A 16,174-nucleotide genomic window follows, 5' to 3' on the forward strand; every position below is an offset into this window, starting at 1 on the left:
GTTTGTGTAGTGTCTCCCAGTGGCGCCCGACCTGTGAGGACCGCCCAGTGCTGTGTGGCAAGTTTTCAACTTCATCTTGGACGTTCGAATGCGTGGACGGGGCTCTGCATTCCAACAAAACTCGATTTTGTGGGGGAAATGGGCCTAGCAAATGGATGTGTGACAAAAGCTGTGGGCACTTTAATTTGAATTCTCAAGCTGTATTTTCCTAAGTGTCACACCATGGAGAGTCCAGTTGTGAAACCAAACCTCATTGGAAATACTGTGTGTCTCTTGCCCTAAGCCCTAAGGCATTGCTCAGCTCAGTAAAGCCCTAAGGCATTACTTGACGAACGTAAGTGACTGTGCAAGTATTCGATTCAGAAGGCATACACACTTATACATGCTCTCTGACTTACTTTTCACTGTCTTAGCAAACTTTTATAAATTGCAAGTTAACATTTGGCCATGGACGTAGTATCCTCTCACGTGCATTTTTCCAATCACAGTTTTCTGATTTTTGCTTTGTTTTGTTTTGATTTGGTTTGGTTTTTTTGAGAGGGAGTTTTGCTCTTGTTGCCCAGGCTGGAGTGCAATGACATGATCTCGGCTGGCTGCAAACTTTGCCCCTGGGTTCTATCGATTCTCCTGCCTCAGCCTCCCAACTAGCTGGGATTACAGGTACCTGCTACCACGCCCAGCTAAGTTTTTGTATTTTTGGTAGAGATGGGGTTTCACTATTTTGGCCAAGCTGGCCTCGAACTCCTGACCTCAGGTGGTCCACCCACCTTGGCCTCCCAAAGTGCACACTATTCTGTTTGCAGACTGAAATATGAGTTGGCGAGGAAGATGATATAGAACCAAGATGATGTTTACGACTTGCTCAGCTGATTGGGCCTATGCTTGTGAGTGACTTAACATTTGATGTTTTCTATTAGCAGAATTTTTTTGTGTGTGATAGTGTTGTTGAACTAGCATAGATGCACTGATAAAGGTCTCCCATGTTGACAAAAAACCATTGCGGCATCTCATGAAGGAAACAGTAACCCAAGAGGACTACATACTGGTTTTGCCTGGATGTGGGAATTTGTGTTCCCCAGATTTGACTAGTGATTTCCTCCTCATGCTTATTCATAGCTCATTACACTAGCACATAGCTAGTGTTGCAGCACGTCTTTAAACATGCATATGATCAGAAGTATCTATGTAATCTGTATATTCGTATTATTGACATGCATTGATAAGAAAAATTTTTTATCTGCACATGCACACAGAAAACCCCCTTTTCCCAGGAGCCCAGTGTGCCAGAGCCTCAACAAGAAGAACCACCAGCTGAAAGTCAGGATAGTACATCTGGTCAGAAGACAGAAGAAGATCAGGGTGCAGCTGAGATTCAAAGTGGTGGGAAGAGAAAGAAAGAATGTCTATGGGGAGAGGAGGCCTATGTGTGCATCATGCTTTATGCCATGACCAGTAAGAGGAGGAAAGAAAACACTAGGAAAGGATCTCAAACATTTGCTGAGGGTTGGCTGGAAACGTGACGGGTATCGTTTGCAGCTTCCTGCAGTCCCTGGATATGATTAATCTTCTCTTTTTCTTCGAGATGCATTTTGTAGGCTTGAAAGTACAGTCCTTCCTAAATCAGATGAAATCATTTAATTGGTTGTATAAAAATGTACATTATTTCACTAGTTTAACGTGATATTCTCAGGATGTTGCAGTGAGATCTTCTCAGCCATGGTGTTCACAGTGTTGTAAGCACCCTTTAATAGCATGTGGAGTGCCAAGTCGCCCTACCTTATAATACCCTGAATAAAGCCCATTTGCAAAGGGATGTTAACCTCATTTTATAAATAAAACTGAGGCCCGATGTGGTGGCTCATGCCTGTAATCCCTGCACTTTGGGAGGCCGAAGCGGGCAGATCACTTGAGGTCAGGAGTTCAAGACCAGCCTGGCCAATATGGTGAAACCCCATCTCTACTAAAAATACAAAAATTAGCTGGGCATGGTGGCACACACTCGTAATCCCAGATGCTAAGCAGGCTGAGGCAGGAGAGTCACTTGAGCCCGGGTGGCATTGGTTGCAGTGAGCCAAGATCGCACCACTGCACTCCAACTTCGGTGACACAGCGAGACTCTGTCTCCAAAAATAAAAATAAAAATAAATAAATAAATAAGAAAACTGAGAACCAGAGGTTGACACTTACCAAGAACACTTGGCTCATGGAGAAGGAATTCATATTTTGTTCCAAGGTTTGCATTCTATTTTAGAAAATGTGAATGATTTTGCTTAAAAATGCTTAATATTCAAATGTGTCTGTACTATAAGGAAATTTGGTATCGGCTCAGAGCAAAACGCAGTTCAGTGAAGCAAGATAGCAACTCCAGAAAGGAGGCCAATAAATGACAGCCACTGTTTCCTTTGATTTATATTTTTGACCGTATGTTTGATAAAAGCTGGATAATTCAGGACAATGGCATACAGGTAACTATATTTGTAGGATTTTGAAGGGGCTTTTAAAAGTTGTTGCAATATTTTTATAATTAGAAAATTCCAAGTATGATAAGATTATCATGAAACAGAAACTGTTTCCTCAACAGATAGCATTTTCAAACTAATCAGAGACAGAATTTGGGCCATGGGTTATTTTGGCAATTCCCTGTTAAGGGGTTTCCAGAATATGACTGTCAACAATGCCCATTAATTTCTTTGCACTTCAGTTCCCATACTCTCACTGGAAGACAGTGATTTTGCTTTTATATTCCGTACTTTTTTCTTAATGACATTCATGTATGGAAAGTCACATATAGCGCCTTTCGACCTAAGAATAACTTTGATTAAGTTTAACCCCAACATTTTCAAGATACCTCAACAGGAGATGAGTGTCAGGACTATAGGATTTGTCATAGGCTCACCAATACATTGATCTAATCCTTCAGAAAATTACATTTAAGTTATGATTAAAATGCCATCCACGAGGCCATCTTCAGGTTTCCTAGGTAGCTGTGTGTTTATAATACACAATGGTAAAGTATGGGAAATGCAGGTGTGCTGTGACTTATCCTCAGATTGTCATTTAAGATAAGATATCATAATACAGGAAAACAAACGGGGACATCTTTGCATCACATTTATTACCACAGTAGCCTACAGGCTTTTATTGCACAACACTGAGGATAAGAATAGGATCATTTCCTTATTTATCATTCTTGTCTGGCTGCTCCAATCGATTTCCTTGGTATTTTTTAGTGCCTGACCTGGAAGCTGATCTCCAGGAGCTTTCTCAGTCAAAGACTGGGGATGAATGCAGAGATGGTCCTGATGTCCAGGGGAAGATTCTGACAAAGTCAGAGCAATTTAAAATGCCAGAAGGAGGTATGTTATCCATTAAGATTCAAAATTATGTGCTTTCTGTATTCCACAATATTACACTTTTCATAATAAAAAGAGAGAATATTACTGCCCCTTTAAAAACAGAATTCAAATGCAGACTTTATTTGTAAGGTGGTTCAGACCCCAGAAGCCTGACTGCAAAGCCGAAACACTATCAGATACAGACACAAATTGGGTGAAAGCCATAATGAACCATCAAATAGGAAAGCATTTTCTTACTTCTAAGTATAACCAACAGCTAACAATTTTCAGATTACTTTGTAATTTCTGTTTCTCACAAATATATAATGCATTTGTAATACCACTTTGTATGAAATATACTGATCTCTGAAGGAGATTCTAGTACCAGCTCCAACATGATTTGTGAGATTCTGGACAAATCACATCAATCCTACACCCATTTTTGCTTTTATTGAAAGTAGTAAATGCACATCAAATAGATTAAAATCCATTTCAGTGCTGATTTCTGCATGCTATGGTTCTGTTGGAGAGAATACACAGATATTCTGATTTTCATGATTTTTTCATCATAACAATCAGCTTTAGTCCAATTAAAATATCTGAGTTGAGATTTCATTGCTCCTAAGAAAATGAGTAGGCACTCTGCTTGATGCTTGTTTTCCTGTATGGAGACCTTCATGAGTGTTCTTGGATTTTGTCAAATCCTGAATTCTCTCAGGCTCTTAAACAATGATTGCATTTTTTTTTCAGATGGGGTCTCACTCTGTCGCCCAGGATGGAGTGCAGTGTTCCGATCCCGGTTCACTGCGACTTCTGCCTCCCGGGTTCAAGTGATTCTCATGCCTCAGCCTCCCGTGTATTTGGGATTACAGGTGCCTGCCACCATGCCAACCAGTTTTTTTATTTTTAGTAGAGACGAGGTTTCACCATGTTGGCCAGGCTGGGCTCGAACTCCTGACCTCAAGTGACCCACTCGTCTCGGCCTCTCAAAATGTTGGGAGTGATTACAGGGGTGAACCTCCTCCTGCGCCAGACCCAATGATTACATTTTAAAGTCTTCCCGCAGTGAAGCCTTGAATGACTGAGTAATAAAATCGATAGAGACAGTCAGGTTTTTGTGACCCATGAAGTAGGGAGCATGCATGTAGGTCAGTCATGCTCAAGGTGGTTGTAAGATGCCTGTGCTAAGCATGCTCCCTGTCCTCCTGTCAGTCTTCATGAGCTACTGTGTGTAATTAGATTGAAGACACATATGGTAACCTCTAACCATATCAGACGTTATATTACAGGCTTCTGCCTTGAGTCATCAGATGATATGATTTAGAGTTCAAAGTCTATAATGTACTAAGTCCTGAGTAGTCCACATAAGTATTTTTCATACATGTTTTCCAAATTGCTGACTTAATTAGAAGAACTTCTGAATTTAAAGGAAGCACTGCACGTATAGGGGAGAATATCTAAATGTTTTTACTTCACACTGCTGAACCACTCCATTCGACTATTTACATTAAAGGATAGCTTGTAGGCGATTTCCAGGAGCCTATTGAACAAGCCTGAATTGTATTCTTAGGACAGTCATAGCATTATATGCATATCCTATTAAAATAGACAGCAAATTACATGATACAAGAAAATAATACTAAGAAATAAAAAAAGAGTCACAAAAGAAACTTAAGGGAAAGGGAAACAGGCAGTAAATGAAAGGTACGAATCATTAACAAAAGGAAAACTAATCCAAAAGTAGTAAATTTAACAGATCGTTCTTTTGTGAAATATCTAGGAAGAGAGCATCCAGTAGCTTAAACAATCTTGAGGAAAATGGAAAAAGCACAACACGGAATATGAACAAGACACAGATATTGAATGTAGGGCATGATTGAAAGGGAATACATTCTTGAACACTAATATTTTCAGAGTATTGATGAAATGGTTGACATGCTAGGAACACCTACATTATTTAACGTATCCCTTTAATACCTGAATATCTGAACATCACAAAGACTGTGCATGAGCTTGTGGAATTTGCTGGTCATCCCTCAAAACAGTTACTTTTAGAAGCAAATATTTAGCTTTTCCAGATGCCTTACTCTCCGTTTTCTTTTCCCCCTCCATTTTTTTTTTTTTTTTGGCCACACTGGTTATGATGTATAACTCTTTCACGTTTTAATGTCAATAATGATCCTGATACCTTAAAACTTATATGACCATTTAATTAATTATATAAACGGGAATACATTCCGGTGATTAAAGTGTCATTATTCATATCCTCATGAGGACTATAGGTGAAAACTGGATGCAAATGTGTACTTTATGTTAAAAAAAAAACACAGAAGGGTAACCTAGCCCAAAGGAATATTGTTGCACTTCAGCACAATAGAGAAAAAACAAATGCAGTACTGGCCTTCCTATTCATTTCACTTATGTATTTCCTAATGTGACATTAACTGTTTTCTCCAAAGATAATTTTCAGACTTTTTGCAGGAGCTTATTGGACATCAAGACCATAGTTTCAAGCCAACACATTAAATTATACATTTTTCACAAATCCCTTCTGTTGCTTAGGTTTTTTATGTCCTGGTCGTATTTTGAGTAAAACTCTACATAATGTTTGCTGTCTACTTTAAGCACCTTTTAAATAGGTCCACTTGATTTAATGTGTTCTGACCTCAGACTGTCTTTTGGTTTCCTTCTAGCACTAAAAGAAGGGTGTGTTTAAAAAATGTTACTAATATGTACCCTTGGAAGTGTATCTTCAAAGTCTCTACAGAGGTTTAGTTGAATGTTAGCCGTAGGGATGCTGAAGCACGAGGATGTCTTGAGCTTGGGAGACTGAAACATGCTTGGGCAACCTGCTGAAACCCCCTGTCTACAAAAATAAATGAATGAATGCATGAATGTATGCATGTATGTATGCAGGTGTAGTCCCAGCTACTCTAAATGAATGTATGCATGTAATGTAGGTGTATATTCCAGCTACTCTGGAGGCTGAGGTGAGAGGTTCCCTTGAGCCTAGGAGGTTAAGGATGCAGGTGGACATTTTCATGCCACTGCAACTCCAGCCCGGGTGGCTGAGACTGTTTTAATAAAAAATAGTATCATTTTTGGAAGATGGCCAAATAGGAACAGCTCCAATCTGCAGCTCCCAGTGAGATCGATGCAGAAGACGGGTGATTCCTGCATTTCCAACTGAGGTACCTGGTTCATCTCATTGGGACTGGTTGGACAGTGGGTGCAGTCCACGGAGGGTGAGCCGAAGCAGGGCGGGGCGTGGACTTACCCGGGAAGTGCAAGGGGTCAGGGGATTTCCCTTTGCTAGCCAAGGGAAGCCGTGACAGTCTGTACCTGCGCTTTTCCCACAGTCTTCGCAACCGGCAGACCAGGAAATTCCCTCCTGTGCCTGGCTCAGCGGGTCCCACGCCCATGGAGCCTTGCTCACTGCTCCCACAGCAGTCTGAGATCGACCTGTGATGCTGCAGCTTGGCGAGGGGAGCGGCGTCCGCCATTGCTGAGGCTTGAGTAGGTGATTCTGTGCTCACAGTGTAAATAAGGAGGCTCGGAAGCTTGAACTGGGCGGACCCACTGCAGCTTAGCAAGGCCTACTGCCTCTCTACATTCCACCTCTGTGGGCAGGGCATATCAGAACAAAAGGCAGCAGTCAGCTTCCACAAACCTAAACATCCCTGTCTGACAGCTCTGAAGAGAGCAGTGGTTCTCCCAGCATGGCATTCGAGCTCTGAGAACAGACAGACTGCCACCTCAAGTGGGTCCCTGACCATCATGTAGCCTGACTGGGAGCCCCCAGTAGGGGCCGACAGACAGCTCATACAGGCAGGTGCCCCTCTGGGACGAATCTTCCAGAGGAAGGATCAGGCAGCAATATTTGCTGTTCTGCAGCCTCCGCTGGTGATACCTAGGCAAACAGGGTCTGGAGTGGAACTCCAGCAAACTCCAACAGACCTGCAGCTGAGGGGCCCGACTGTTAGAAGGAAAACTAACAAAGAGAAAGGAATAGCATCAACATCAACAAAAAGCACATCCACGCCAAAACCCCATCTGTAAGTCACCAACATCAAAGACCAAAGATAGATTAAACCACATAGATGGGGACAAACCAGAGCAGAAAATCTGAAAACTCAAAAACCAGAGCCCCTCTTCTCCTCCAAAGGATTGCAGCTCCTCGCCAGCAAAGGAACAAAACTGGACGGAGAATGAGTTTGATGAGTTGACAGAAGAAGTCTTCAAAAGGTCAGTAATAACAAACTTCACCAAACTAATGGAGCATATTCTAACTCAACACAAGGAAGCTAAAAACCTTGAAAAAAGGTTAGACGACTGGCTAACTAGAATAGACACTGTCGAGAAGACCTTAAATGACTGGATGGATCTGAAAACCACAGCACGAGAACTTCATGATGCATGCACAAGCTTCAATAGCAGATTTGATCAAGTGGAAGAAAGGATATCAGTGACTGAATATCAAATTAATGAAAAAAAGAGAGAAGACAAGATTAGAGAAAAAAGAGTGAAAAGAACAAAGCCTGCAAGAAATATGCGACTATGTGAAAAGACCAAATCTACGTTTGATTGGTGTGACTGAATGTGATGGGGAGAATGGAACCAAGTTGGAAAACACTCTTCAGAATATTATCCAGGAGAACTTCCCCAACCTAGCAAGGCAGGCCAACATTCAAATTCAGGAAATACAGAGAACACCACAAAGATACTCCTCGAGAAGAGCAACCCCAAGACACATAATTGTCAGATTCACCAAGGTTGAAATCAAGGAAAAAATGTTAAGGGCAGCCAGAGAGAAAGGTCGGGTTACCCACAGAGAGAAGCCCAACAGACTAACAGCAGATCTCTTGGCAGCAACCATACAAGCCAGAAGAGAGTGGGGGCCAATATTCAACATTCTTAAAGCAAAGAATTTTCAACCCAGAATTTCATATCCAGTTAAACTAAGATTCATAAGTGTAGGGAAAAGAAAATCCTTTACAGACAAGCAAATGCTGAGAGATTTTGTCACCACCAGGCCTGCCTTACAACAGCTCCTGAAGGAAGCACTAAACATGGGAAGGAACAACCGGTACCAGCCACTACAAAAATATACCAAATTGTAAAGACCATCGACGCTATGAAGAAACTGCATCAATTAACAGGCAAAACAACCAGCTAACATCACACTGACAGCATCAAATTCACACATAAGAATATTAACCTTAAATGTGAGTGGGCTAAATGCCCCAATTAAAAGACACAGGCTGGCAAATTGAATAACAGTGAAGACCCATCGGTGTGCTGTATTCAAGGGATGGAGGAAGATCTACCAAGAAAATGGAAACCAAAAAAAAAAAAAAGCAGGAGTTGCAATTGTAGTCTCTGGTAAAACAGACTTTAAACCAACAAAGATCAACAGAGACAAAGAAGGCCATTACATAATGGTAAAGAGATCAATTCAACCAGAAGAGCTAACTATCCTAAATATATATACACCCAACACAGGAGCACCCAGATTCATAAAGGAAGTCCTTAGAGGCCTACAAAGAGACTTAGACTCCCTAAAAAAAATTTTGGAGGAATATGAAAGCACGCTGAAATAAGTGGAGAGACATACCACGTTAAAGGATCCCAAGACTTAAGATTGTCAATATGTCAGTTTCTCCCAAATAATCTGTACATTCAATGTAAACCCAGTTAAAATACTTGCAACCTCTTGTTTCTATAAATTGACAAGTTGACTTCAAAATTTATATGGGGAAGCAAAGGGACTAGAATAGCCTAACAATGTTATAAACGGCAAATAATATTGGAGTACTCACATTATCTGATTTCAAGATGCATCTGACAACTATGCTAATCAGGACACTGTGATATTGGCAGAGGAAAAGGCATAAGAGTCTGAAGCTAGATCTATATATGCAAGTTAAATGGATTTTTCCATAAAGTGCCAAGATAATTCAGTGGGGAAGGATGTTTTATTCCAGGAATGGTGCTGGAACAATTGGACATTGATATGCAAAAAAATGAACCTCAATCTTTGCCTCACGCCATATACAAAAATGAACTCAAAATACATCATAGAACTCAATGTAAAAGCTACTGTTACAACACTTGTAGAAGAAAATGTAAGGGAATCTGCAGCATCTTGTAAGACAAAGATAGACGGGATACAAAAAGCACTAACTATGAAATAGTACATGCATACATTTTAAAAATTCTATATAATTATGTGCTACCCTTATCCAGTGACTACTTACTTGCCCAAGAATTATACAAATGATATGAAGAGGTCATTAGAGTTCTAATTTCCTAGAAAGTTTTCATTCAAATTCTCCATACCAGCTCATGAAGATAAAACCCCAGCTTTAAATTTAGGCTTTAGAATAACCCCATGAGGACTATTGATTATTCATTATTCTAAAAAAAATATGCCCTCCTTCCAGCCACACAGACTCATTTCTTGAGTCCCAAAAGAGCTGAAGTGATAACAGAAAGATCATCCAAGGGGTTAAAGGTATTCATGACATAGTCTCTCTGGAACATGTTCCAGGAAAATGTGGACACAGCAACAATCTTGGCAAAAATAACAGCTAGAATTGATTGGAAATTTATGATATGGCTGGCAATGTCCTGACAACTGTGCATGTCTTAATACACTCAATGCTCTAAACTGCCCCAAGAAATAGATGACATTACTAGTAGTATTTCCATGATACTAATGGAGAAAGGAGGCACAGAGATGATAAGGAACTGTCTCAGTGTCACCCAGCAGTGAGTGGTGGAGCCAAAGGCCACAGGCATGGTGAAAACTCTACTGAGCTGCATATTTGTGTAATCAAGAGTAAGATCCAAAGGCTACTGCAAAACTTTAGAATGTTAGAGCATGAAACTGCACAGGCAAAAGACATTTGATTTCTTCAGAAATCTTTAAGAGATGGAGACTTGAAAGGACTGGTCTGGGTATCATTTGGAGACGGCATCCTGAGAGTGTCATTAGAATAACAGCCAGAATGTGAGTGTCCGTCTCCTCACCTGAAGGTCTTGAGGTCATCCATCAGAGAAGGCACCAAACCTGTCCCTTCTATACTTTTACAAAGGAGAAAGAAGCCGTGTAGCTGGGAAATGAGACTATTCCCCTGCTCTAGTAGTTCTCAGACAAGTTTCCATGAAAGTTAGAATCCAAGATCTGTTAAAAGTGCAGATTCCAGGAATCACACCCAGTGAAGCTCATTTAGTGTGGCCGCAACTGTGTCCTAGGATCTGGGAATTTACTCCCCAGCCTAGGGAACTTTCAGAAACCTTATTAAATCCCTCAGGTAGCAAGACTCTCTGCAATATACCCAGAAAAATATTCCCAGGACAGACATGAGGTTGAGAAGAGTGACCTCAGCACACAGGAACACAGGACAGGATGAACGCAGTATGAGACTCACCATAAGGGTAAGGCAGTGTATCTTATGAGAAGACCTCACAACTCTTACTGGCCTTTCTCCCCAGAGGCCTGTTTATCTCAAATCCCTGCTCCTCATGGGTGGTGAATGGAGTTGTGTCAGGAAATGACCTTTTAGATCCCAGAAAGGCATGGGCTCCTCTCAGGGGCCACTGAACACATAGGATGGGGCGTGATGCAAGCTGTTGTTCCCCTCCCACCAGCCTTGGTTTCCTTCTTGCACCGTCATGTGCTTCCACGGGAGCCTAGAGCAATGACATGACTTAGGGCCAATGTCTTCCCTTTTTAGGAGACCGGCCCCTCACCTGAGGAGTGCGTCTCCCCCTCTCTTCCTTTCAGCTGTCCTTCTCCTGATCTCATCTGCCATCCCACAGCAGACAGGTGTCCCTGGTAGCCTGACAACCTAGCCTGGCCCCTTCCTCCTGTGTCCCCACCTGGAGAGGGCTGTCCTCACCAAGGGGAAGGACACTGGTCCAAGGATCCCAGAGACATGCCTACCACAGAACCATCCTGAGCATCAATGTCCCATGGCAGTGCTTGACCTATGAAATGAAGCTTCACCACACACCCCAGCTGGCCGTGAAATACTTTCTTTCTTTTTGTCTTATTTGAGACAGGGTATCACTGTGTTGCTCAGCCTGGAATGTAGTAGAGAAATTGTGGCTCACTGTAGCCTTGAATTCCCAGACTCCAGCAATCCTTCCATCTCATCCTCATATACCATGCACGGGCCACCATGCCTAGGTATATATTTTTAACTTTTTTGTAAAGATGGGGTCACCCTCTGTTGTCCTGGCTGGTCTTGAACCCCAGAGCTTAAAGAATACTCACACTTCGATGAACCAACATGCTGAGATTTGAGGTCTGAGCCACCTCACCTTGCCATGAACCATTTTCTTATCACGGAAAGCAAGACAGAGGAGGAAGGTGCCTGCAACTCCTCCTGGGGAACATTGTGTCCTTCCCCTTGCTACCGAGCTGTTTCCTCTGTACTGACTGCAACATTGCTATGCTTTTGATGTAAATAAGAAGTTTGAGGGTACTCCTTTGCATTCCTAAACTTGCGGTTTATAGCCAGAACATCATTGCCCATTTTGGGGCATTTTGGAAATTTCTGAGGGTGGCTGTGGTTGTTGGAATTATTGTCAGAGGTTACTGGCATTTGGGGATTAAGGTTATGGGGAGAGGCAAAGTTTTTTTTCCTGAGTCTTAAATAAACTGGATTTTCCATACATGTCACTTCCCTGTAAACTGAGGGAGACTTATATGTTGCTTTATCTGGGAACTTATAAAGACTTGTTGACTGCTTTGGAAAATCACATCACTGCAGGGCATTTCATTCTTGGATTCCACTCTGATACAACATTCCAATATCAGTTTGCTTTGCACCTGTGCATGCCTGGGAAAAACAGAATGAGGGAAATCCAGCTTGTCTACCAACAGTATCTTTTCCAAGATAAGCTGTCAATTGTTGGGGAAAATGAAGTGGGAGATGTTCACAGTGTAATTTCCCTTGAGTTGGTGAAAACACCAGCTATGCCCCTTGCTGTTACTGCACTGAAAGTTCTCTTTGCAGATGTATCTCCCTCACTGGGTTCCCAGGTCCTTTGTAAAAGGTTGAAAATTTACCCAGTAGACCCCTATGTCTTTGGGATGGAACAGAGGACCTCACAGGCAGATGGAGGGCAGGGAACACTTGTGGAATTGTAGTGATCTCTACATGGTTGGATGATCAAACCCTAAGTCACAGTGATGAGCCACGTGGATGTCAGTCTGCAGAGGGTGGGAGGGGAATGCCACAGGCCTCTGCCTTAGGAGCCATGCATCAGAGTGATACCAACCTGCAGTACTGATCTCAGTTATGCCCTTTAAGGGTCCCAGATGTAAGCAGCCTATTGGTTGGGGTTTCTCTGTTTGTGTGGGTGTTGAGGGGAGTGAGTGGAGAGATAGAGAGAAAGAGAGGAGATTTTGAGAAACTGTCTCAGGCAACTATGGGAGCTGGAAAGTACAAACTTTGCAGAGCAGGATGTCACCCTGGAGTCCCCTGGCAGAGGTGATGTGATAGCTCAAATTTAAGGGCAGTGTGGAGGCAGATGTTTTTCATCTTATGGAGGGCCCCAGTCTTTTTCTTTGAAGGCCTCCAAGTGACTGGATGAGGCTCAAACACATTGTGGAGGACAATTAGCTTTTCTCAAAGTCTGCTGATTTAAGTGTTAGTCTCATATCAGAACACCCCTTCAGAGAGACAGCTACATTGATTAAAGTGAAGAATGTCCTACGTAGTGTGGCCCAGCAAAGTTGACACATCAAATTTCCCATCATAGCTGTCTTGCACAAAAGCTATTAATGATGAATGTCTATCTTAGATAGGCAGGGGACTTCCTAACTAAGATTCTGTATTAACCACTTTTGTCCAGTCCAAGCCACCATTTCAGGCTCAGCTCAACTCTGGCCAGTAAGCTGTAGCTGACATGAATGCCTTCCAGGGCTCAGGCAGGGTCCGGATAGTCGGGGGACACATGCAAGCACATTGCCAGAGGGCACACGTGATACCCCTGGACACCAAGAGTTTACCCTTGTGAGGGCACCCCTCTGGGACATACATTAGTCAGGCAGAAGTTGGCCAAGGCCCCAACATGGCATCCTTCTGTAAGACCTTTCCTCTAGGGTTCCTCATCCAGTCAAAACAATGCATCTGCATCTTTGGCTTAGGGGAACTGTCAGAAGGCAGTCAGTTCAGCATAGTCATTGACACCAGTTCCTCATCTTCACAAGCAAGAATGACTTCCATAGGTCTTCTGTGTTCAGGAGCTGGATTGCCCCTCCTGTCCCGGCTGATGTTGCAGCTCTGTCAGGTGTGATCGTAAGCTGAGTATTCAGTGCGGTTTCAACATTGGTCTTAGGGTACAGCTGTAGGTTCCTCACAGAAAAAGAGACTCTCCATCTATGCTGTCTGTCATTGAGTACCTCTGATTCACTGTCATACTGTGGGACTAGGGACATGGTGCTGACACAATGGTGATCTTGCTTTTGCTGCGTCTGCAAGCAATCAGTCAATTGGATCCATTTGAGCTCACTGTCTTCTTACCGGACAAATCTATGGATATGTGACAAGCCAGACTAACAACCGTATTGGTGATCCTTGTGGCCCTGTTAGCCACCACAGGGCTGCTTAGGTACTGCCTGAGCAGTTGACACACGATTGTACTGAATTATGTGGTGTTGCCCGATCAGAATGTTGACTTATTCCTCATGGCATCACACAGAGCAAGGAGCAAAGTTTTCAGCACATACTACTGACAGGATTTTCCTTGTCACAGTTGGGTATTTACAAAAATATTTCAGAATTCATTCCATGTGTGACCCCATTAATGAACATGTATATTTAAATCAAATAAGCTGTGGAAGTCAAATGCATTTAAAAAGGCAACTTTGTATTTTTACTTGCATTTCACAAAGGTAGCTATCACTTAATATAGATGTAGTTGTAAAGGCAAATCTAGTGAAAAGATTAAACTTTAAAGAAAAAAATAAATAACTTGTAAAGCAAATTTATGTGCACTGTAATGCCTTCTCGGTATGTTACTTCTTTTATTCTTCATAACAATCATTTAGTGTAAATAATCTCATTTCTAATTTAGAAATGGGGAAACAGTCCCACAGGATATAAGTACTTTGCTCATCATCTCAAGCCGGTGTGTCAGGGCCATGATGGAAACCCATGGCTATTCCATGTTATAGTCTGTGAGGAGACAGTGTAGCTGGGACCCAAGTCATTTTGCTCAGCAAGTTGCCGTGGTTACTTTCCCCTTTCTTCTACTAGGCCCTAATTCTTTCATTCAGCTCTACAGCCTAGGAACTTCTCACATACTTTGTGGCGAATGGGATCCCCTACATTTAGACTCACTTTTTATTTGAACCCTAGCTTTTCAGTCCTTTTGAACAAAAATATTTATAATCTCTGTAAAAGAGAGAAATCATTGCGAATTATAATGCCCTTGCCCTCTCTAAGCAGTGTGGATTTTGAGAAGGGGCCTTTACTGCAGAATTATCTTTTATGGTGTGAGGATACAAATGGAGCTCAGAGGTGTCAGTCGTGTATTATGTATTAGTAAGAGGGATATCAGGCTGGATCCAGGCAGCTGCAGGGGCTTCTGAATGAGATGTGGTGACTGCGAGGCTGATGGATTTTATGTAGATGAAAAATGAGATTTGGTGCTTCTCCTTCCCTGACTCTTAATAATTTTAAAGAAAGGTCGGATGTGTTTGCATGAGATGTTGTGGCCTTGCTCCACAGGGATTGAGACATCATTTCTTCTCTCCGTGTTTCCACTCACTGTTTCAGATGGCTTTAGTATTCTAGTTACATGTTTCTGTACCACAGTAAAATAGGTGTGTTCTCATTAATTTTTAAAAAATGTTTTTGGACCGGTCGGGCGCTATGTGACTCCCAAATGTAATCGCAGCACTGTGGGAGGCTGAGGTGGTCTGATCACCTGAGGTCAGGGGTTCAACACCAGCCTGGTAAACAAGGTGAAACTCCATCTCTACAAAAATACAAAAATTAGCCAGATGTGGGTGCATGCGACTGTAATCCCACCCAATCGAGAGGCTGAGGTGTGAGAATTGCTTGAACCAGGGAGGCAGAGGTTGCAGTGAGCCAAGATGGCACCATTGCACTCCAGCCCAGTGACAGAGTGAGAATGCATCTCAAAAAAAGAAAAAAAAAAGTTTTTGGACCAATGGTTTCATCTGGGCATGCCTGTTAGGCCTATGTGCCATGTTTTGGCAAACCCCTCCTTCAAGAGAAGAACAAAGCCTTTTATCTTGAATAATGAAAAAATATATTTTATATATTATCCTAGATTTATATGAAATCATGTGATTACCACGAAAGTCAACATGTACAACACCAGTTCTACGTTCAACACTGTCAGAAGCATTTGCTTCAAGAAAGCGCAGACTGTGAACTTAGAACTTGAGTCCCCATATCTGCTTCTTACTAGAGTCATTTATTGTTAATTTTAGGAAACTCTGACTCACCTTATTAAAGGATTAAATGAGGTCAGAATCAATGAAACATAGCTCACAGAATTGGCTAATGGATAACACATACTCTATAAATGTGAGGTATTATTATTCCTGTTTTTCTTAGAGAACCCAATAAGTGGAGCTATTTTTGTAATTATAACAGAGTTTGGTTTGTTAACCCATTTACAAGCACATACAAGCACAGATCAAAATCATGTAGGCAGGCAAGACACAGTGGCTCTCACCTGTCATCCCAGCACTTTTGGAGGCCAAAAAGGGAGGATCCTTTGATGCCAGGAGTTCAAGATAAACCTGGGCAACAGACTGAGAACCCATCTCTTCAAAAACTTACGTAGGC

At 42.1% G+C, this 16,174-nt stretch overlaps 1 protein-coding gene across 1 annotated transcript; it reads left to right on the plus strand.

Moving 5' to 3' along the window:
- Positions 1-811: 811 nt before the first annotated feature.
- LOC115932311 (X antigen family member 5-like) lies at positions 812-13,646 on the plus strand. The gene is given in 5 exon segments (XM_055376804.1): positions 812-838; positions 840-884; positions 1,272-1,377; positions 3,231-3,356; positions 13,453-13,646. Coding segments are annotated over 5 exon segments (498 nt in total).
- The last annotated feature ends 2,528 nt before the right edge of the window (positions 13,647-16,174 follow it).

The sequence above is a fragment of the Gorilla gorilla genome, chromosome X, assembly GCF_029281585.2.
Source record: "Gorilla gorilla gorilla isolate KB3781 chromosome X, NHGRI_mGorGor1-v2.1_pri, whole genome shotgun sequence".
Classification (NCBI taxonomy): Eukaryota; Metazoa; Chordata; class Mammalia; order Primates; family Hominidae; genus Gorilla; species Gorilla gorilla.